The sequence below is a fragment of the Ochotona curzoniae genome, unplaced genomic scaffold (assembly GCF_017591425.1).
Source record: "Ochotona curzoniae isolate NIBS_2020 unplaced genomic scaffold, NIBS_Ocur_1.0 contig_1014, whole genome shotgun sequence".
Classification (NCBI taxonomy): Eukaryota; Metazoa; Chordata; class Mammalia; order Lagomorpha; family Ochotonidae; genus Ochotona; species Ochotona curzoniae.
The window spans coordinates 33,181,002-33,204,785 of record NW_024464920.1 but is presented as its reverse complement, the minus strand read 5'-3'; the positions used below and the strand labels follow the sequence as shown (position 1 = coordinate 33,204,785).

Here is a 23,784-nt window from a genome sequence, read left to right as displayed (position 1 = left end):
CCTGGGAAGACTGGGGGGACACCTCCCAGAAGAAGTGATATTTGTGCTGTGATTTCTAAGGAGGGGGAAGGTGGGGACTCTCTAACAGGGAAAAAGGGAAAGACTGTCCAGGCAATGTATTTCCAATAGCATGCAGGTCAGAGAGATCACGGCATGTCCTGGAATGGAAGATGGCTCCGTGCCTTACAGCACAGGATGCAGAGTGGTGCGTGTGGTGGCAGCAGGGAGAAGGAGCTGCAGAGCAGGGTAGGGGCCAGGATTCTGGGTCAGCCAGGAAGTATGGTCTCCACCCTGTTCCTGTGGAGAACCAGAGGCTCTTGGATAAGGGAGTGATGAGGTCTGTGGTGAGATCACTTGGGTGGCGTTGCGGGAGACAGAGTGGAGAAAACAGGAAGGTGGCAGATGCTGTGAGGGACCCCTGCATTCAAGGGCCCTTGAGGACCCTCTAGTCCAGCTCTCAATACCACAAGTGATGAACAGACGTCTAGAACGTTAACAGGACTTGAACACAGCCAATGAATAACAGAACTGGGACCTGAATGATCTGTTGGCTGCTATAGGGTCCCTTCCAGAGACCCCCAAAGAAAAGAAAAGGTCTAAAGTCTGGGATTTCCTACTAGTGGTATCATACCTACAGCTAATACTATTTCAACAAGTTCACAGAAACATGGAACTGATCAAGTTTGGTAAAAAAAAAAAAAAGTTACTGAGATATATACACATGTAGGGTCTTCAAGTTTAAGCAAAATGTGTACTGTAAAAACTATGCATAGATTTCAATTTTTTGTATCAAGATGAGATTATCTTTATATTCTATTTTTTTAAAAAAAAGATTTATTTACCTGAGAAGACTGAGGGAGAGGGAAAGAGAGCAGAGAAGGGTAGGAGAGTTAGTTCACACGGCAGCTTAATCCTCTGTGCCACCTTTCTGTTCCAAGAACTTTCTCATAATAACTTGAAGATGACAGCATAAAATTTAGACAGTACCAGTCGATAAAAGGCTGCAGCACCATTCAGTCATCGGCTCCAGATTCCTGCTACTGTATACACCAGATGACTAACGGAAGTGGCAGAGTGTAATGGAATCGAACCTACACAAAGGAATCGAACCAACCCAAACACAAAGGAGCTGAGGGAAGAGCAGCCAGAGCTATCACCCCCCGGCCATTCACACACTCTGAAACGCAGAGACATGAACAAAGTCCTCTCTGAGCTGCCTGGACCAGGTCCTTCCTACGAACACATGGCCACTACATTGACTGTTGTCTAAAAACAAGCCGAGCTGGGTAAGAAAACATTCATCCACAGAGCTGCCATTCATGGCATCAGTACCTGGAGATGTTTGACCCAGCATAACCCAGGATGACTACCCTGGGTTTGAGGCCAGAAAGGGAGTCCATCCTGTTGCTTAGAACACACATCTTTTTTGTTTTGAGTAAGGCAAAGCCATCACAGAGTCCTTTCAGCATTTCATCCTAAAGCCAGGGATCTACAGAGAACTGACTCAGCGTGGGTACAAACTGTGATGCCTGCAGCATCCCCAAAGGGCCAAGATGTTCAATGCCAACAAGTTGGGGTGCGAGTGGGGAGCAGACAGCAGTCATGTGGGTACCAGCTCCTCTCCATGTGACCCATGTGAAGGTCAAATGGGATCACAGCAGGCCAATGACGAATGCTCCTGTGTTCTTCCAAATTCCATTTCACACTGTACATGCTGACCCATGAAAGGAAACAGAACACACAGATGGGATACCCTCTTTTAAGAAATGCATGGAGGTAGTGTGTGTCACACACGTGGAATGCAGGGTGTGAGTCCCAGGAGCTGCAGGTGTGTGCAGAGGGCTGCAGAGGGGTGGAGCGGGGATTGTTAGGCCCATGTGTCCTGAATGCTGGGGGTCTGAGCTCCTGTCCACAGCCACGAACTCCTCCCCAGCAGCTCCAATGGCATCCCTGTGCACCGTCCTCTGCTGAAGCTACACGGCTCTTACCAGATACTGAAGTCGCTGGCGCTCAGTCTCAGGGGTGAATTCCGAAGACATGGGAATGATTTCTCCGTTTCTAATGATTATGGCCCTGCAAGGGGGAAAAACATAGGGTCAGCAGCCAGCCGCATCAACCCGCTCATTCTGGGGCGGTCAAAGCTCAGATGAGACCACGCGCGAGAAATGCTGGCAGATGCTTTTGCCTCCAGCCTGCAAGGCTGTGTTCCCTGTGACTCCACATCCCTACCACACTGGAGGTGTCTCTATTTTAAGTGCACTGCACTCTAGGTAACTTATCGTAGTAAGCACTTTTTTTTTTTTTTGTAATTGACAGAAAGGGAGAGACAAGAGACATTTCCCATTTGTTGGTTCACTCCCTAGAGGCCTGCAACAAGGCTGGGATGGGGCTGAAGCCAGGAGCTAGGAACTCAAATGAAGTCTCCCGCACACATCAGGAACCCAATTACTTGAGCTACCACTCTGCCACCTAGGGTACAATTGGCAGGAAGTTGCAATCAGTAGCCAGAGTCAGGACTCGAATCCAGGTATTCCAGGATTGGACATGGGCATCTTCACCATCGAACAAACACATCACTGCTCTCATATTAAATTTTTTTAAAGCATGTGCTTGGGGCCTGGAGCAGTAGTAGCTTAGTGGCTAAAGTCCTCACCTTCCACATGCCGGGATCCCATATGGGTGCTGGTTCGTGTCCTGGTGGCCCCACTTCCCATCCAGCTCCCTGCTTGTGGCCTGGGAAGGCAGTCAAGGATAGCCCAAAGCCTTGGAACCTTGTACCCATGTGGGAGACCCTGAAGAGGCTCCTGCAACCTGGTTTTGGATCAGAGCAGCTCGGGCTGTTGTGGCTACTTAGGGAGTCAGTCAATAATCAGAAGATCTTCCCCTCTGTCTCTCCTCTGTATATCTGACTTTCCAATTAAAAAAATTAAAAATAAACCTTAAAAAAGGACATGTGCCTTAATACTTCAGCACCAAGCATACTACTGGGCGCTCAAGTTTCAATGAATAAATGTAAAATAAAAGAACGATGAAGCAGAGGTAATGCCAGTCATGGGTGATGCAGGGCAACCTGATGTCATCTTGGTGTTGTTTTGACCTGCGCATCCAATATGGCGGCCACCAGCCACATGTGGGTGCTGTGAAGTCAAATTGTGCCTAGCGCCACAGGAAACTGCATTTGTGATTTAAGTGAGTTTACGTCGAAACAGTCACACATGGCTGTCATTTAATGCATTCGACAGTACAGCTCAGGATCCTTGTTACTCAGAGAGTCTTGGAGCAGCAGCAGGGCCCCTCCTAGGAGCTTGGTAGACACGCAGACTCTCACACAGGTTCCACAGCTGCGTCAGAATCTGCCTTGTATAAGATCCTCAGGTAATTTGTACGCACATAATAAAGTGCAAATGTTAGGCCTAGACCCTGACTTTTCTGAGGTCTTACCGCAGGTCCAGAAAAGCCAGTGTCATCTGTTTGGAAGGCCCAGGAAATTCACACTCCCAAGCCTGTGCTGACTCGAGGTTTTTCTGGGCAAATGGAGTTCCCCAAAGCAGATGGTCTAAGGCCACAGGGCTCGATAACTGCAGAGCAGCCATGCCTGGGCCTGTTGCCAGCAGAGCCTCGTGTTCCCAGACCTCTTGTTTCCAAAGTGGTTCCTGACAGGCACTTTCCAGCTATCGATCGGCTGGAGCTGAGTGCTGCCCTTCCTATGGTAACTGGAAGCAGCTCAGGGGACTGCTTGCTCCCTGTCCTGAGCCAAGGAGACTGGAGATCCAACACGCTTTTCAGCCTACACCCAGACTTGGGAAATGCTTTCAGTGAGATCAGTTATGGGAAAAGGCGTGGGTGATTCTAGGGAGCCTGGTTCTTTGAGCTATAAAGCTGCCTAGGAACCTGTCCCCACCTCCCATCTACAAAGTCAGCCCCTGACATGCGAAGAATCCCTCGAAAGAGTTAGAGTGGTCACAACCCCAGCCAGACCCCTGTACCACCTGTGCTCCAATTGCTATTATACAAAGCATTGGCGGGGTAAGAAAGGAGGACAAAAATTGTGGTGGCTTTAAAGGATGTCTGAATCCGGTCACTGGGAGAGAACGTAGAATGAGAGAATCTGAGCAGACAAACCCTCTTGCAGTCATTTTCCTTTTCACTTCCTTCATCAGGCCATCTGAAATATGAAACTTGAACTACCACTGCCTATAGTGTTGAGCATTTGGCTTAGAAGTTAAGCACCTCACATGCCACTTTAGTCCCAGCTCTGCTTCTGATCCTGCTTCCTGCTTCCATGCATGCTGGGCTGGGAGCGACAGCAGCTGAGTTCCTGTCCTCTATGGCTGCGACAAAGACTGGGTTCTGGGCCCCTGGTTTTGGTATGACACGCATCTGGGGAGTGAGATGGGAGATCTGTCTTGCTGTCTTTCCAGTGAAGTGAAAAAACAAAAGCCTCCCTATGTACCCAGAACCACTTGTAAAAAGCTAATGAGGATGTCCTCCATTCACACAGCAATGTGATGAATTCGAAGGGTCTTTATTCTAATGATAAGATGAGGGTTAACAGTAGGGGCAGAAGATGGAGAGACTTAGAGCACTTGAACAGGAGGCAGATCCTGAACAACTTTCTCTTCTAGGACTTTCTCTTCGAGGATCCAGTAGGAGCCCCAAGAACCTGGGGGATTAATGGAAATATTGGGGCGGGGGATCTATGCCAAATACAGCCTTCCCTCCCTGCATTCTGCTCAAGGCCACTCTGAAGTTTCTTTCTCTGTAGTCGCTGAATTCCAACAGAATTTCTTGGCTGAGAGAGGAAACAGAGACATCCTGGAGGACAGAGGCAAAGGGTGAAAGCCCACGGAAGAGGAGCAAGTCAGAGTCCATGCAGTGTGGGGCCACCCAGGAAAAGCCAGTAAAGATGTGGGATCCTCAAGATCCCAATGCTAGGAAGCCAGACACCTTCTCTGACTTGTTCACTGAAATTCTGAATGCTCAGTACCAGCAGTGCCTCATACCAGGATCCCAGTGCATATCTACCGATTAAAAGAAGAGGTGAGGGGGCTAAAGGGAAGCTGCTTCTGACATCTGAGGGAGGGAGAAGGGGCAATGTTCAGCCGCACAGCTGAGATGCCTGGGTGCCACATTCGAGTGCCTGGATTTTATTCAGGGCTCCAGCTCCTGACTCCAGCTTCCTGCTAATGCAGACCCTGGAATGCAGTGATGATGGCTACCACCATTTGGTCTCCACACTGCAGACATGGACTGAGCTCTGACCACCTTGGGTTTCTGGGGAGTAAACCCATGGATGGAAGCATACACAAAACAATACACACACACACAACCAGAACTACGAGACAGCAGATGATCACTTCTGCAAGAAATGTGGGGTTCATTTCACAAGATTAAGAGGAGCCCTCTCCTAGAAACTCACTTGGCTATCCCTGCTCGCCCCCAAGTCATCTTTCCTGTTCTCTTCCCACCTCTGACTAGTCAGCATCAGTTACTGCCTCTTCTGGATTTCCAACCTCTCTATGTGGATCTATAGCATAGAACCATGTTCAAAACATTTTGTTTAGAAACTAAAAGCACAAATAAAAGGAAAGCTGAACAAACAACCCTCTCTAATTCAAAACCCACTTCCTGAGATTACTTTCCTTTCTTTCACACTAAGCCAATTTTTATGAGTGAATAACCTATACTCAGGGTCTCTATCTCCTTGTGTCCCATGGATCCCCCACTCAGTGACAAATTAACATTTGGCCTGCCTGCTGCTAATACAGTAGGGTAACTAAGTGGCCTCCTGGTTTCTCTATCCCCAGGCTCTCCCATCATTTTGTTGTCTCTGGCAACATCTGATGGTCTCTGCTAATCCTGATTTCTGGAATACTCCTTCTTAGATGTCTCCAATCCTTCTCTGATAGTGTAGCCTGGGATCTTGTCTCACTTGCTGCCCCCCCACCTCCCATTCCCTAGGGAAACCTCATTTCCTAACTCCTTAGGACTCAAAGTTATGGGAGAAGAACAATTTATTGTCTTCCTTCCATACAGCCTGGAAGCTTCTAAGGCATGAAGTATTTCTCTCTTGACCAACAGTGTAGCCCCAGCTCCTACTACATGCAGCAGTAGCCACCATAGGCAGGACTGGCTACACACTTCAAAGGTTCAGCACAAAATACAAACGTGCAGGAGCCCTTGCTCAAAAACTGCAAGCATCATCATGCCAGCCATAGAGCATTGCGTTCAACAAGGGCCCTTCTGAGAACAGAGCCCTGTCAGACTGCAGAGTGTGCACACTCTTGAAGAGGACCTTGACTGCATGCCCTGATGTTTATGAACAATGATATGGCTTCTGCAAGGGCACATATGGACTTTTCCAGATAACCTTTCCAGCCAATTCATCTCGACACTTAAGTACTCACTGGGCTCATCCATCAAATGCTAGGTCTGGTTCCAAGCTGATGATCGTGTCCCCAAGTCTGCATGTCTCCTGACATTCCCTCTCAGGCAAAGGGGACTCTCCCCCCTACTTCCCAGCCTCAAAGTCAGAGACACCCGACACTTGTCATTTTTCTCATCCACCACATCTAGGCAGGTGCTGAGTATTATAGCTTTGGCCACCTCAGAACTACACAGATCTCTTTTCTATTTTCTTTCTGGGAAAAAAAGGATTTATTTATTTGGAAGGCAAAGTGACAGAGATGGAAAGACAGAGCGCTTCCATCTGTTATTTCACTCTCCAAATGGCCGCAACAGTTGTGCGATGGGCCAGGTTGAAGTTAGAGTTCTATTCAGGTATCCCACATGGGTGGCAGGATTGCAGGTGGAACAGCTAGGACACAGACCATGGTTTTAACCTGGGATGTCTGTGTGCCAATTGTACTTGAACCTGGGCATCACAATGTGGGTCCCTTTTCTTTCATTGTTGCCATGAAGGCCTCAGTTCTGGCTGCCATCAAAGGTTGCCTGTGTGATTCATGGGCTGCAAACATTTCTTTCTGTCCCCAGGTCTCACTCCCTTTGATCCATGCCCAAGGTGGTTATTTAATCTATTTATTTTTAATGGAAGTATCTGCACATATTTAGGGGACACAGTGTTATTAAAACGCACATATACAAAGTGCAATGATTACAACAAAGTAACTGGTGTAGCCATAACCTCAAACATTTTTCATTTCCTTATGCTGGAACATTCAAAATGTTCTGAACCATAGCTATCCACCTCTCCTACCCAATCACACTCTTGTCCCATTAACCTTTTACTCTCCATCCTTCCCTTCCAACTCACTTCCCAGCCTCTGGTAACGGCTATTCCACTCCATGCTTCAAGGAGATCAACTTACTCAGCTTCCCTGCAGAAGCAAGACAATGCATCACTGTTACCATGTCGCATCTCCCACCTCAAGTACTTTGCTGGATTCTCAGTGCTTTTAGTTTCCTTCACTGTTTGGTTCTTGTCTATATTTCTGGCTCTAGCCTCGTTGCTGCGACTGCTCTTACACCTACTTCTTCCTTTCTCATGGCTAACCTATTCCTTCTGAATCAGGAATGCATTCAAAACGCATTTCAGAACTCTCAGGGTCTACATTTGACTCGCCTTTTCAAGAAGCCCTCCAAGATCCCCCACAGCCTTAATCAGCCCTCACTGCTGCTTTTGGTCCTGTGGCTATTCACTATCTACCCAGAGGAGGTTTTCTGGGCAAAGCCCAAGATACTGTCTCTGAATCTCTAACTTTTAGCACATGTCACATGGCAAAAAGTGTTTGCTATTGGAAAAAAGACTAATCAAATGAAGGTTGACCTTGGCTCAGCTGCATGAAGGCCCTGAGGGACCAGCGCCTAATCCTTGCCTTGTGTGCACTGGGATTCCATATGGCAACTGGTTTGTATCCCTGCTGCTCTACTTTCCATCCAGCTCCCTGCATGTGGCCTGGGAAAGCAGTCGAGAATGGCCCAAAGCCTTGGGATCCTACACCCCTGTGGGAGACCAGAAGAGGCTCCTGGCTTTGGATCAGTTCAGCTCTGGCTGTTGTGGCCACTTGAGGAGTGAACCAGGGGACGGAAGATCTCTCTCTCTCTGTACCTGTTTCTCTCTGTAAATCTGCCTGATAGAAATACCTTAAAAAAAATAAAAGAAAAAGGAAGGAAGGAAAGAAAAAAACAAGAAGAAAAAAGAAAAAAAAAGAAAGGCTTTGAACAGAACTTTCATTCACAGCAGCACTACAGTCTGAGCCCTCAGAAACCCATGTCTTCTCACTGGTTTTGCAAAAACGACAACTGGATTAAGGTGACTGATTTACCATCACCCTACTACGTTATGTTACACTAGGAACCAATTTCTTTCATCTCACTCTGATTTGGTATGTTACTTTTTAAACTAGATAATAACATTGAAATCCAGCTACAGACAGAACATTCCTCACTTCTGTTTGAACCACCACAGTCTTCCTTTGAGAGGCACTCATGGATTACAGATGCCAGCACATTTGAGTGCCAGCCTTTGCGTCCGTGCGTCCTGATGCCTCCTGTGCGATCCTTAGCTTCCTTTTGATCTTTCTCTTTCATCCCTCTCATCTTGGGATCAATTTGTCAGAGTGCTGGTCTCCAATGCGGAGTCGGGCAGCCGGGGGGAAAGGGGTTCAAAAGGAACGGAGCGCATGGGAAAGTTGACAATTCTCGTGTGAGACAATCCATGGAGGAGACAGGTGCCTTTCAAGCTACTTTCTCTCCTCGCAGGATCCCTGCACTTCACATCACCTATTTCATTTTCCTATGAGACTCTTTATCCAATAGAACATGTGAAAACAGATCACCAACAGCCCTGGCAGCAATGGGAGCCAAGGAGAGCTAGACGTATGCCCTGACCCGTCGTCTGGGATCTTGATTCTGGACCTGTGACTACTACCACGGTCAGAATGTGGATGACTGCACTGACCTACCTGGGGTTTAGTGGGAGATTAAAAGAGAACATTTCTAGAGGCTGTGATTATTCAATCCATTGGCAGCCAACGCCCACTGGGTACCTCATATCTCACAGGAGTACAGTTCTTAAGGACACTCCCCAAGGTTAAGGTTAGCTTTTCATCCACAGAGGCTGCAGTAATCTTCGTGCTTTAATTTTAGTTCCAGGCTAACACAGGGAGCATTACCTGTATCACAGTGAATAAGACTGGATGTTTTTATGAGTCAACCTCAAGGTTGAAATGGAGGTAAAGCTGAACGTGAGCAGTTTCTTCTTTTTTAAACAGAATTTAAAAGGCCCAGTGCAATAGCCTAGTGGCTAAAGTCCTCATCTTGAATGTCCTAGGATCCCATATGGGTGCTGGTTCTAAACCCAGCAGCCCTGCTTCCCATCCAGCTCCCTGCTTGTGGTCTGGGAAAGCAGCAGAGGATGGCCCAAAGCCTTGGCACCCTACACACGTGGGAGACCTGAAAGAGACTCCTGGCTTCAGATTGGCTTTGTTCCAGCCACTGTGGCTGCTTGGGGAGTGAATCATCACACGGAAGATCTTCCTCTCTGTATCTCCTCCTTTCTATATATCTGATTTTCCAATAAAAACAAATATATCTTTAAAAAATGATTTATGTATTTTGAAAATCAGAGCTACGAGAGAGAGCATGAGAGAAATAGAGAAAGAGATCTTCCATCTGCTGGTTCACTCCCTAGATGGCAGCAACGGTTAGGACTGTGCCAGAAGCTTGGAACTTTATCTGGGTTTTCCCCACATGGACAGTTGGGGCCCAAGCCCTTGGGTCATCTTGTGTTGCTTTCTCAGGCCACCAGTAGGGAGCTGGGTCTAAGGCTGGATGCGTTAAATGGCTGCCTGAGATGCTGACCATCAACGTGGGCACTGGCTGCAGTCCTAGCTGCTGAACCAGCTCCCCCAATGCACCTGGGAAAGCAGGAGAGCATGGCGGAAGTGCCTGGGCCCCTGCACTCGCATGGGAGACCTGGGAGAAGCTCCCGATTCCTGGCTCTGGCCCAATCCAGTCCCAGCTGCTGCTGGGCCACTTAGGGGAGTGAACTGGCAGATGGAAGATCTCTGTCTCTTCCTCTAACTCTACCTTGCAGTTAAACAAACAAATCTTACCGAAACAAACAGTGCCCAAAGGCATGCTGGCATGGATGATGTGCCACAACGCTGGCCCCAGCGAATCGTTTTCTTAGAACTGTTCCGCAGCCCTGCCCTCCCTCTACCCCACCTCATTAACTGAATAACAGGATAAAGACAATTAACTCCTCACAAGGATTTCAAGTTTAGAACAGTTTCTAGGAAACACTGGCTTCCAGTGTTATGTCCTGGAGTCAAAAACATTTAAGTTCTGTTTCCTGAGCTAGTTAGAGCACTAGGTGGTCACAAGAAAATGAGCACCAAACAGATGTTCCTTTCAAACAATGGCTTGGTTTCGCCATTCTCTTAAGGAAATCACACTAACTCCTATTAAATCCTACCTCAATGTCATGTCTTTCGAGCAGAACAAATGTGCCTTAAAAGGCACTTACAAACAAGAAAAAAGCCCTCCTGATAAAATTCCTGACTAAGCACCAGTGTTGTGGCACGACAGGAGAGGACACTCTTTGCAACGCCTCCATCCCATTTTAGAGTGCTGGCTTGCGTCTCTACTATTCTGCTTCGGAGCCAGGTGCCTCCTGGAGCCCTTGAGAAGGCTATGAATGACAAGACCCAAGTACTTGGATGCATAAGAACTGGATGGAGTTCTTGGCTCCTGGTTTTGGCCTGCACCAAACCTGGCTATACTGAGGACACTTGGGAGGTGAACTAGTAGGTGGAAGATCTCTAGTTCTTTCTCAGACGCTCTTTCTTTCAAATGAATAAATGTAAAATGACTAAAGGACAGAAAACATACATGTCCAATGAACATATGGGAAGATGCTCAATTTCACCTGTCCAGGATGACACAAACGCAAGTAACAAATAATTATTCATTAGATGGGTAACCATTTTACTTTTCTAAGGATTTATTTTTATTGGAAAGTCAGATTTACATGGAGACAAAGATGTTCTGTCCTCTGATTCACTCCTCAAGTGGCCATAATGGCTGGAGCTGAGCCAATCTGAAGCCAGGAACCAGTAGTCTCGTCAGGGTCTCCCACGTGGGTACAGGACCACAAGGCTTTGGGCCATCTTCTACCGTTCTCCCAGGCCTCAGGCAGGGAGCTGGATGGGAAATGGAGCAGCCAGGATAACTACCAGCATCCCTATGAGATCCTAGTGTGTGCAAGGTGAGGATTTCGTCAGTAGGCCATTGCTCTGGGCCTGGGTAAACTTATTTTGCTTTTTAAATCACTGCTATGAATTAGTTCTTATAAAGTAAGGGGGAAAAAATTTTCATAAGCAATGGAACCATGAATTGTTAGTATCTTTTAATGCCCTTAAAACTATTAGGATATGTATACATATATACTGTGGCAAAGGTTGGAAGCAGCCTGAATGCCTGTCAGAGAAATTGCTGAATGGATTGGTTTGTACTCCACACCACCGTCATTAAAGAGCAAGAAGAATAAAGTCCATGTTTAGTGACTTGGAGGCATCCAAGACAGGATGAAAGCAAGTTGTGCGGTGATGTGTGGTCCAGCACCAGTTCTGTAAAAGCAAACACTATATATAGATGCCCCAGATATATAAACAGTCTGATTCCAAGCCAAGAAGAGCTGTGGGTGAGCCTTCAGGCTGGACCCTGGGCAATTTCAGAGGCTTGACCCAGTAGGTCTGTTGGGGCAGCTGTCCTTCTTTTACTCGGGGACTTGGCACACAGCCAGTGTGCTCTGGGCAAGAGTTCCCTTTGCACCGCCTTCTGTGTGGGTCCCACTCATCTCCACTCTGACTGTACCTTCTCTATTCCCTGACCCACCCATGTCCTGACAATCGGTCCCCAGTGGCATCCTGGGGCATTAGCAACGGATCCTGGGGCAGTTGGCTCTTGGCTTTCTTTCTCTTTGGGTTTTACCTGCATTATGATGTTAAGTGAACAAAGCCTTGATTGCTATTTTCAGCTTTGTCCAATGTCCAACTGACCACCTTGACAGTATAGGATGATGGCTGAATAAGTAGCAATAAAAGTATGGGGATACGAGAGAGAATTAATTTTTCTTCTGTCTTCAGCTATTTGATGGTTCCTTAAAGAGAAACTTCTTTGCTCTGATGTGTTCCCTATACCCTCTCCTGCACCCTGTCCCCACCAACCTCCTAGTCCCAGAGGGCATGGAGTCCTCCTAAATGTTGATTCACCTTGGGAACACGATTGATCTTCAGGAACCCTATGTGTCCTGAATGAAAAAATTCTTCTCAGTGGCCTGACCACATCTCAGAGGTTATCCTTCCGAGCACTGGCATAATTGCAAAAAGAGCCTACATCTGTGTCAGGAGCCACTAACCAAGCCTGTAACCAAGAAGTCAGGGGCTGAATTTTATTAGGAAAACATGAACCAGTTAAGCTGAAAAACCATCAGTACTTTTCTTCTTTGCTTGTATTGTCAGAAAGAACCTATGCAAGAAGGTTCAGAAGCAGCAATTGTGCTCAAAAACAACAATGGCTCTAGAAAACCAGGTTCTGGGATGGGCAGTCGAGACACCACATTCTACATTCGAGTCCTAGTGTCAGTTCCTGACTCCAGGCTCAGGTCGACTCTGGGGATTATTGGTAACAACTCAAGTAGTTGGGTTCCTGACACCCGTGTGGGAAACCTAGGTTGAGTTCTTGGCTTCCACGTGGCCAAGCCTGGCCATTTGTGGAATTGGGAGTGAGTCAGTGGGATGGGAGTTCTTGATTGGCCCCTGTCTTTCCTAAATAAATAAAAACTAAGAAGAATTCTGAATGAAGGATTAGCTGGTAGAGAGTCCATAAGCCCCATGTGTTGAATGGCCAGACTTTATGACCTCACCACACAGAGGAGTTGACACAAATGTCATCCATCCCTGTACCAGGGCATCCTGTACTGCTGTGCTGCCAACATCTCTCTGGGGACCTGAGGTCTGACTGGAAGCTATGTCCACAGGCTTTGACAGAACACACCAGGAAGGATTTCTAGAGCTGTATCGTGTTGCTGATGGAGGAAAAGCAAAGTAAAACTCTTCCCCTAACTTAATGAATGCACTTATTGCCTGGCACCAACACCACATAACTTCTAGAGCCCAGGGCACATCCAGCCAAAAGAAGTCTGGATTTGGCAGCAGGATGGATGGTCTACCCCACCTCCCAAACCACTACTGGGACTAAAACGGAGGCGGGTGAGGGGGTCAAATAGCCAACCCACATTGTGTTGCTTGAAAGAGATCTCTTGTTTTAGTCAGTGAGGCTCAACACACAGTTGGCTTCCCTGTCACGCCACCCAAGATATAACCATCTGCCGTTAGAAGATATCAGAGAATAAAAGAAGGGGTGGGCCTTTGGTATAGCACGTAAGACCTCCTTGAGATGCCTGCATCCTGCATCACGGTGTGTGGGTTTGAGTATCAGCTCTACTTTTGATCCAGCTTCCTGTTAATGAATACTCCAGAAGCCACCAGGTTACGAGTCAAGATATACAGATGCCTGCTGAATATACTGAAGATGTGGGCTGAGTCCTAGCCTTCAATCTGGTCCTGCTTGGCCTGTTTGGGGAACAAATTAGTAGATGATAGATCTTTGTCTCTGTAAGTCTCTCTATATTTCAAAGAATCCAAAAAAACAAACAAACTAAAAACTAAAAATCCTGCATGTACAAAATAAACAGCTTTGTTTCCTTGTCATTATTATCCAAATGAAATAGTACTGACACTGTATTAGTTTTTTCAAAGACCTATTTTTATTTTATTATTATTTTTTATCTTCCTCACTTACTTTAAAAAAGATTTATTTTTATTGGACAGTCAGATAAATAGAGAGGAGAAGAGAGAGAGAAAGATCTTTCATCCATTGGTTCACTCCCCAAGCGGCCGCAATGGCTGGAGCTGACCCAATCTGAAGCAAGGAGCACAGAGCCTCCTCCGGGTCTCCCACATGAGTGCAGGATCCCAAAGCTTTGGACCATCCTCAACTGCTCTCCCAGACCACAAGCAGGGAGCTGGATGGGAAGCAAGGCCACCAGGATTAGAACTGGTCCCCATCCCCACACACGATCCCAGCACATGCAAGGTGAGGACTTTAGCCGCTAGGCCATCACACTGGGCCCTTATTTTTATTTTAAAGGCAGAATCAGAGAGGACAGGCAGAAAGGGAAGGCCTTTTACCCACTGATTCACTCCCCAAATTACTGTAGCAGCTGGAGTTGAGCTGATCTGAAGCCTGGAGCCAAGGGCATAAGGACTTGACCCTTCCTCCATTGCTTTCTCAGGCCATAAGCAGGGAAATGGATTGGGAGTGGAGCAGCTGGGAAACAAATTGGTGTCCATAAAGAAAGCTGTTGCCACAGGCAGAGCTTAGTCTACTATGCCATGATGCCAGCACCTGTATTAGTTAATATAAGTAATCTAGCAATGATTGAAAGCAAGCAGGGCGATATGCACAGGGGATGGGAGAGAGGAGAGAGACTGAATGGAAACGAATGCAGAATCTCTCTGTAAATTAGAAAAAAAATCCAAACTTTCCTGGCTTTGGGGCCCAATAAAGCAAAGCACAGTATCTACAAGTCCAGTTTCTATGGGTGTGTGTATGTGTGCACAGGTGTATGCATGAGTGTGTGTCAAAAGTTCTCCAAGAAAGACAAAGCACAGGGATCAAATTCACACCTGAAGCTGCGGGTTCTTCTCCCTGCAGCCAGGGACTTGCAGGATGGGGAAGCCAGGAGCCGAGCAACTGTTGAGAGATGTACACTACCCTGTCTGCTGAGCATGTGCCAGCCCTACAGCCCCGGCTCCACTTGGGCATCCAAGCAGAACCCACAAAGCCGCAGGAAGCAGGTTCTGCACTGAGGGAGGCCTGCAGCTTACTGGGGAGGCTACGATGTGACAGCCAGGGCATGGCAGATCAGAGACCGGGAGGCAGAGGCTAACTGTCAAGACCTCTTCCAGCTCAGCAAGTTCACAGCTTGGGAGACAATTCATGTCTATGTGAGCCACTGGCGGTAGTGAGGCTAAGTGTGGTGGTACAAACAGCACCAGCCTGGGCATCACAATCTGTGTATGCCCACTACACCTTGGCGTGGTCCTGCACTCTGGACCTGGGTGCCTTCTCTTGCACAGAGAAGGGGAATGTCTTCTTCTGCACCTTTTGGTTCTAAACTGAAATGCCTCTGAAGAGAGGCCTGATGCTCCCAGTATGGGCCAAACGTGCCAGCCAGGACAATAGCTGTGCTCTGCTTCAGGAAGGGGTCATCACCAAACCTACATTCAGAAACCAGGCACGCAAGTGTCAGGATGGGGAGACACCACCCTCAGCTCTTCCCTTACACTCTAAAGGTCAAGAGGCCCATTCTTGAGCAGGCCCTCAAAGCAATTTCATGTTGTCACTAGTCCCCTTAGAACACACAGCTGCAAACAAAAGACATCTTTGACACTGTTAAGAGTATTCATGGGATGCTCAGATTCCATTACACTTTTTCAAAACGCAACATTAAACTGCTCCTTTCCAGAATGAACGAGAAAAGCTGATACAAGGTGACAAAGAGAAACCAGTTGGAAAATGCTTTCTGATAAGTGTGTGTCAATTCCAAGGCATGGGGGTTAAAGGACTGAACCATTTTGTCTGACTGTGCCTGTTCTTTCCGAAGCAGCAAAGACAGCAAAAGCATCGGTCTCCTTCAAAAGTGTTAGAAAAGGATGGCTGGGCAAGAAAGCAGGGCAGCTTGAGGGTACAGGCTGGAGGGAGCACCACCAGGGGCCAGCCAGGCTGGAGGTGCTAATTAGAGGTGTCAAAAAATAGCTACAGGGAAAAAAATGATCCCATGAGGCAGGAATTAGTTTGGGTGTGTTTCTTGTCATCCCATTTTCCAGAATGGATCTGAAACAAGGAGCTTGCAAATAGGAAACTCATTTAACAGGACCTCAGATAAGCCATTGAGCTCCTCAGTGCAAACATTCACAAAAGTGGTCCAGAAGAAAACAAACAAAAACAAAGCCCCCCCCCCCAATCCCAACAGATCTTTAAAGCAGCAGCTAAAACTAAGTGACCACTCATAAAAACAGAGTCAAATGCTGATGGCTTTTCTCACTACCAGCCCAGTCTGCATTCGTATTACTCGGGATCATTTCTCAATGTCATAATTCAGCCACTTTCTGCAAACATCTTGCAGATGCCAGCAACATTCACAAAACCCAATGCACCAGCACAAAATTTTCCAGATCGGGGAAAAGCCTCCTGGCCATCAAAGGCAAGTAGTTGAGGTGTTCATTATTGCTGAAAGAATGACAGGTCACTCCCCCTCCCTTTTAAAAAAATATAATCCATGTGGCATAAAATTCACCTTTTAGAAATGCACGTATCAGGAGTTTTTAATACATCAGAAATTTGTGCAACCACCCTTGATATTTTCATCTCAAAAAGGACTCCCCCAAACAGTGGCTCCCTATTTCCTCTTCCCTCTAGCTCCTGGCAACCACTCTTCTAACCTCTGTCTCTCTGGATTAGTCTATCCTGGACACTGAATACAAAGGGAATCACACAACCTGTGGCTTCCAATGAGCAGTGTCATTCATTAAGCAAGCGCTTTTAAGGTTCACCATGTTGTGGAACTCACGAGGACTTAATTCTTCCTTACGGTTGAATAATATCCCGCTGCATGAACAAGTCATTTTTTTTTACCCGCTCATGGGTGTACAGACATTCGGGCTGACCCCTCTCTGTCTACTATTATGAATGATGCTGCTATAAACATCTGCACACAAGTTTTTCTGTGAATCTATGTTTTCAAGTCTCTTGGGTATGCGTTCCTGAAGTGGAATTAATGGGAATTCTAACTTTTTGAGGAAGTGCCAACTGGCTTTCCAAAGTGGCTGTACCAGTTTACATTCCCAACTGTGGGTTTTGAGACTTTCTCTTAAAGGACTGCAGAGGTCAAACTAAATTTATTTCTGAAAATCCCACAGTGATTTCCTATTCAGAACCATTTTGAAAGCTCCTTGTTGGAAGAGTTGTGCCTGTGTGCTTAGACTTCAGCGCAAATGCTGAACATTTAATGCTTCATTTTGCATTTGGCAGTAGAGGGTACATATTCTTTCTCAAGTGCAGGGTCAAAACCTCAACTGCATAGCACTGCACTGTTGCCCAGCACAAGTTCCACAATCATTTCCCAGTCCCAACTCAATCATGCTTTTCTCCTCAAAGCAAAGCAGCCAGACAGGTGGGACCACCGAAGGAATTACTTTTTCTCTGCAGGGTAGCTGTTTTGAAAGCGGGATGGATCTTTTTTTGTTTGTTTTCAAATGGATGATGACTGTGATGGCTCACTGCTGGTGTACCAAGACAGGTAGGACATGCAGAGTAAGCGAAGCAATCTCTTTGCTAACATCTGGAATTAGTCACACCCCTGCTAGATTTGAGTTCAATCCTGACCTCTTTACTTTAAGAAGGCAATACAGTGGAGCAACCCAAAACAATAACACCAAAAGAAGCAAAAACAATTCCAGAGTTGGAAAATAAATGCTTTGAGGGAGGTTAAATGCAATCGTGGTTTTAGCTGGAAGGAAAGAGGAGCGATTTAATCGCACTCTCCCCCATGCATTTGAAATGGTTCTAATCAGAGAATGGTGGGTGACCAGTTCTTCATGCTCAAGGTAAAACAAACACGAAGAAATTCTATTGAAATCACATCCGTAAGATTCTACAGTTGGAAACCAGAAGAGAATTTCCTCATCTTCACATTTTACATTTGACCGGAGCTCACAGACTCCATCTCTGGAATTCTTCAAAAGGACACTGAGGGAGCTTTGTCTATATTCGCCTGCCAAGAGCCCCGAGGCCCCCTTCACTGCTGTTTCTTTATGATGCTATAAATCAAGGACTATATCTGCTGAGTGAGAGCCAAACAGGATCCGTGCACAACTGGTTCTAGAAGCATTAGGAAAGTCTTGAAACCTGCACTTGTGTAAATGAACAAGGCATGCTCTTTGTCACACACGCCCCTGTTCAAAACAAGCACCAGGGCTTCACTCAGCAGCGTGTGCACCTTGTCTGTGCTCCACTGGCAGCGACTGGCATCTCTGACTCCACTGGAGATAGCGGCCCACGTCAGTTGCTTACAGCAAGGGTCTGGAAACTCACCTCCCATTCACTGAACATAACCCATGCAGTTGGGTTTGGGAGCTGGCTGAGGTACAGTACAGAGACCAAAGCTTACAGTCCAAAGTCTAGCTCTAGCTATGAATTAAGGACACTGGAAAAATGAGTCACTTTAAGATTCAAGTCTCCCCAGTTGATAGATAAATGGATAATTCACCTTCTCCATACTTATCTGAGTTTGTGCAAAAGTATTTTAAGTAGAGTTCATTAAGACTATTAAAGGATGGCTCATGGATTACACGGTGGCATCATTCTCCCCCACAACATCCCCCAAAAAGAGACTACTAAAGGAAACTCACATACACAAAAGTCAAACTAGGATGACAATGACGCTAATTCTTTCATGCACAATGATACCCGTCCCTACCTGGGATCTGAAGAAACTGAATGAAAGAAAAAAAAAAAAAAACCCCGTGCTGAGTGACTGTTGCTCAGGTTTTAATGATAAAGGGAATGCAGATTTCCCTATCATCATTTCTGTTCATATGCTGTGACAACCCCTCTCCCTGCTACAACTCCACAGAGACCAGGGGTGACGGGCAGGGGAGGAAGGGGCGGCGGGAGGGTAGTCCTGCTCCTCTGCGCCAACAGCTTTAAAACCCTACCCTGTTCATTAACACTGATGCTTCCCAAGGACATCTGTAACTTATAATTTTGACAAACAGATATATGACTGTGTCCTCCGGCCAAATTCTCCTTCTTCGCAAAAATTCAACACAACTCATAATTTACCTGAAGCTCTTGCAATTGTTCAAACAAAAAAATGAGTCTGCACTATATCCACAGAATCACACAAACTCTTAAGGATAAAATTCATAACCTAACTTTTTTCTCCTCCCCTTGGATGTGGGAAGTAAGTGAGGTGAAAAAGCTTTCTGGGATTCCAGAACAACAGCTCAACTGGCTAATCCTCCCCCTTCAAGTGCCGGGAGACCATATGGAGGCCAGTTCATGTCCCGGCAACTCCACTTTTCCCATGCAGCTCTCTGCTTGTGGCATGGGAAAGCAGCGGAGGATGGCCCAAAACCTTGGGACCCTGCACTAATGCGGGAGACCCTGAAGAAGGTCCTAGCTCCTGGCTTCAGATCAACTCAGCTCCAGCTGTTGTGGCCACTTAGGGAATGAACCAGTGAATGGAAGATTTTTCTCTATAAATCTACCTTTTTAATAATAATAAAAACGATAAATCCTTTTTTTTTTTAATTAAGAAAAAGTCTGAGGTTCCCACTGGAGGCAACAGAGGTGGTGATGCTGTTAGCGACAGGTGAGATGAGATCTGGAGAACACACTGCTCTGTGGGCATGTGGAATTGGGGCTTGGGCCTGATGATGGTAGAGGGGCCAGCGACCACAGCTGTGACCCTGTAGTGGTCCTCAGGAACAAGGTCAAGGCTAGGAAAACAGTTGAATCGACTGGATAGTTGAAACATGGAATTGAAACAAGTATTTAGGGAACACATCCAGGAAAAGGGGTGATAAAACCCAAACTGAGTGGGGCGGGCATTTGGTCTTGGAATGAAGATGCCTGTGGCCAACAGCAAAATGTCTGAGTTCAGTTCTTGGCTCTGGCTCTTTACTTAAGCTTCATGGTAATGCACACGCAGGCAGGAGGCAGGCAGGGCTTTGGTGACTGGGTTCCTGCCACCCACCCTGAGATCTTGCTTCCTGGTTTTGCCGAGGCTCAGCCTTGACCATGGCAGGTGTCGAGAGACTGAACAGACAGGAGATCTATGTTTCTCTCTGTCTCAGGCAGACAGAACGAAGCTGAGAAGAGGATCTACACAGTAAAAGCAAGAACACAGAGACACGGGTCTGTTCTCTCATCTACCTTTTACCTCATTTACATGGCAAACTCCTCCCTGTGGAATAAATCAGACAACTTAGGTTGGCCTCTATAGTACTTCCCATGGTCATGATAAAGGCCAATTTAGGAAGTATTATCCTTGTCACAGTATTTTTCTACGCCTTTACAAAGGGTCTCTGGAAAGCTCATGAAAAACACGTAATTATGAAAAAAAAAAAAACTATGCATGGGTTTCAGATTCTTCTTTTTTCAGCACCAAGATAGTTTTTAAGAGTTAAGTTTCCCATAAACTTTGTCAAGTACCTTTTATGTGTTGCTGTTTGCCAAGCCCAACAGCTACGCAACAATTCCCAAATTTTAATGGGGAGGAACACCTTCACTTTCTACCATGGGTGGCTCTGAGTGGACTTGGATGGGCTCACCTGTGCTGAGGCTGAGGGCTACAGCAGGCTCCACACTGGGGAGCCTCCTTCCCTACTTTCTAACCGTTGTCACATGAAAAATCAGGGCTGTGCTTTTCAAGAAACAGCCACAAGAGGCCATCTCTCTTTTTGATGCTGTTTTCTTTCTTGAGATACACAAAGGTAAAAGGGGAGGGGATTTCTGAGAGAAAGCAAATGCTCCTCCCCCTCTCTGACTTTCTCCTTTCTGGCTTCCCCTTAAATTTTGTTTGCGATTCAAGAGGACTCAGCACATGCTCTTGCCACCCTAATTTCCATTAGGAAGATGGGAATGTTTCTGTACTGCCTTTCACTTTTTGTTTGCTTTTGCTGCTCCTCTGAAATCTTTCCCTCATCACTGTGGTTAGGGGGAAGATGCAAATAGGCAGTTCTATCCCAAGTCCTGGATCTGATTCCTGCTTAACTAGAGGCTTCAACAGGTTCCAGCCTGGCTCGTGAAGGGTCTGCAATGGGATTTAAGTCAAGAATCCACCACTTCAGAATATATTCTAGCGCTGTGTCCTCTGTTCTATTCATTTTCTTGGGACTGGCAGGTTCTAAAACAGATGAGAATTGGTGTTTGCAGATTTTGGTCCTACAACTTCTTGCTTCTGTATGCATCTTCCAGAAATCAGGATGAGTTCTATCTCTTTGGAGGACAAAGTTGCTGCTAGCAGCCCCCTATATGGAAGGTTCCACACACAGGAGATTCTCTGACACTGGCAGGTGCATTTTGAACCTTCTGTTTTTCTTATTTTGTCAACACTCAGAACACTAGTACAGGGTTCATTAAAGACCTCATTACTTCTGATGGGAAAGTGAGCAAGAATGGACAGTAACATCAACTTGTCACACGCGTCCACAGCGCCAAAGCTCAGAGTAGATTTGTAGTTGCAGAACACGGTGACAAGAACCGAGATGGTTTTCTTTAGGTATACATGAAAACTTGAAGTGACTGAGGAAGAGCCAAACTAGCTACTTAGTGTTGATGGATGAGAAAGCAGAACCACAATGTGATTCCTATCTTCTCTGTCAGACTGAAAGGCGGAGCAATCATCACGAGTCAAAGGCTGCACGGAGGAAGTTAACCCTGAGAGGGCTCTGCCTTGACAGAAAGGGACTGCTCGTCTGACTCCTGTGGAGGACATCCTTGGACCCTACGCGGGAGTCTGGGTGGGACAGCGGTACACAGTTGCATCCAGAGGTAAGAGATGGGCACATCAAGGTCCACATTTCAACAGGGGTGACAGTGAACTCAAAATGAAAGTGAGACTTGATGGTCATCTGCAGGGTGACACTGGGGCACCTAGAGAGGGCACCACAGGACTCTGAGCTCCCCATATGGATGGCAAGAACCTAAGCAGGTGGTTGTCTTCCCAAGTATTTTAGTAAGGGCTTAGGTCAGAAGCAGAGCAGCCAGGCCTGGAACCAGAGCCTGATAGAGGATCCAACATCAAAGGCAGTGGCTTAATGCACTATGCCACCATGCCAGCCCAAAGAGCATGATTTTTGACTGGCAAATCATTGCCTGTTTTTTACTGGAACTGGCCATGCCAAAAATGCAAACTTGGCTTCCATGAAGGAGTGGGAACAGCACTTCCATCTCCACGAATGCAGGGGAATAGGTACACTATGGCTAGCGAGTATGAAAAAAAAATCTTCAGGTGCATAAAAACGGTATTAAGCTGTGGAGCACTAGTTACGTAGGGTTTACCTTCTTCCTCAAGCTCCCATATTTCACAGGACAAAAAGGCAGGAATCAATGAAGAGTTGTGGAAAGAAAATACACTGTAATAAATTCACCCCAAGGACCCGGTGCCTTCAGGTGCTTTTCTGAGGGCTACGTTCAAGTTGTAACAACATTGGAGAGGCACTTCCTACCATAACACCATCCAGAAAGCACTCAAGGGAAACCCTGTTCTTCCCATCCCACATTTCTGGGTCCCTCTCTGTGGACGGATTCAAATTCAGATGTGGAGTGTTGTTCGTCGGCTGGTAAGTCACACACGCCATAGAACAAAAGGCTCTTAGAATGCGACCATCCTATTCCCCTCGACTGGGCTGGATCACAACCACCTCTCAAAGGAAAAAAAGCAGATGGAGGCTTTCCACATGCAAACCTTTACAGCTCTGGACTGGTGCAATTTAGGAGTGAGGTTTCAGAAGGAACTAGAGAGAGCATTAATAGAGACATTTGCCGTAATTTAAAACAGAAGTTCGCCGCTCAAAAGGCTAAAAACTGTGGCACTTCGAGCTAAGTGCTTAAAAACGATCCTAGAAACATAATGCGTCTTAATTACAATCATGTTCCTTCAACCATAGATGAAAAAGTTCACACTTTCTCGTGTCCCACGAGAGTCACTCCGAGTCGTTGATTATAGCTGTGAGGTCTCTTTCATGGGAACCAACAGCTTCATTTGGTTTCCACATGAATGGTTCCTGGAAGCTATAAAGTCTTTGAAGGGTATCTATTTTTGCCTTGAGGTCTGGTGGCCCCAGAGTTCACATGAACCTCCCAGATGCAAGCTATCTGCGCGTGACTCATCCACGCCTACAGCGTTCTCACCAACGGGAGGTCTCTGCGCGTGTGGGGTTTCTGCATTTACACTGCCGCTCTGTTTATTTCTAGTTAAAGTTGCCTTCACAAGTGCAAGGAATCGAATGACCGCCTACAATGCACGTTCATGAGGAATTACACCAACACCCCGCTCTGGACGGACCCAGCATTTACAGGGCCCTGGCAGGTGGACACAGGCTTTGACAAAGCTGACAAGGTTCTTCTTCCGCCTCCAGAAGCGCAATCAGCTCACTCCCCACCCTGGCTATATGTATTTACATCACTTAGCTGAGGGAGAAAAGAAAGGAGCCTCTGGACCCTAGAGAAAGGTTTTCCCAAAGTCATCAACTATCTGGTGGCCAAACGACCTAGGACTAGTTCTCGGGGCTTTGACACTGCGTCTCAAGGCTGAAGATGACACTCTAGCCAGGCGCCCGCACAGCCTCCAGCTCCATGGTTCTTTGTCTCTAACTTGGACCCCATTTGCTTTTAGTTTACACACACTGCAAACACTAGTGGTTATATGATTTAAGGAACAAATCAGAAATACAGAAATGATGATAAAATCCATTCTATACAAGCTGTTTGACACAAGCAAGAAATAACCAATTCTGTGGGAAGCTGCAGGCAAACTCAATAAAGAGCCATCACCCCAAAGAGAACCAGAGCCAATAATCTAAATCTTATAGTATATATACTTAATATCAAACCTAAAATACTCATATTTATACAATATAAATCTTGAATCACAATTGTGGAAGAACAAACGAAGTGAAGCTCATA

The 23,784-nt window shown here is 46.4% G+C and overlaps 1 protein-coding gene across 1 annotated transcript in view; it reads right to left on the bottom strand.

Moving 5' to 3' along the window:
* PPM1H (protein phosphatase, Mg2+/Mn2+ dependent 1H) overlaps nt 1-23,784 on the bottom strand; it is a 220,832-nt gene that overhangs the window by 74,150 nt on the left and 122,898 nt on the right. The window contains exon 5 of the mRNA XM_040982551.1: nt 1,989-2,073. Coding sequence (XP_040838485.1) covers nt 1,989-2,073 — 85 coding nt within the window. The remainder of the gene's footprint in view (nt 1-1,988; nt 2,074-23,784) is intronic.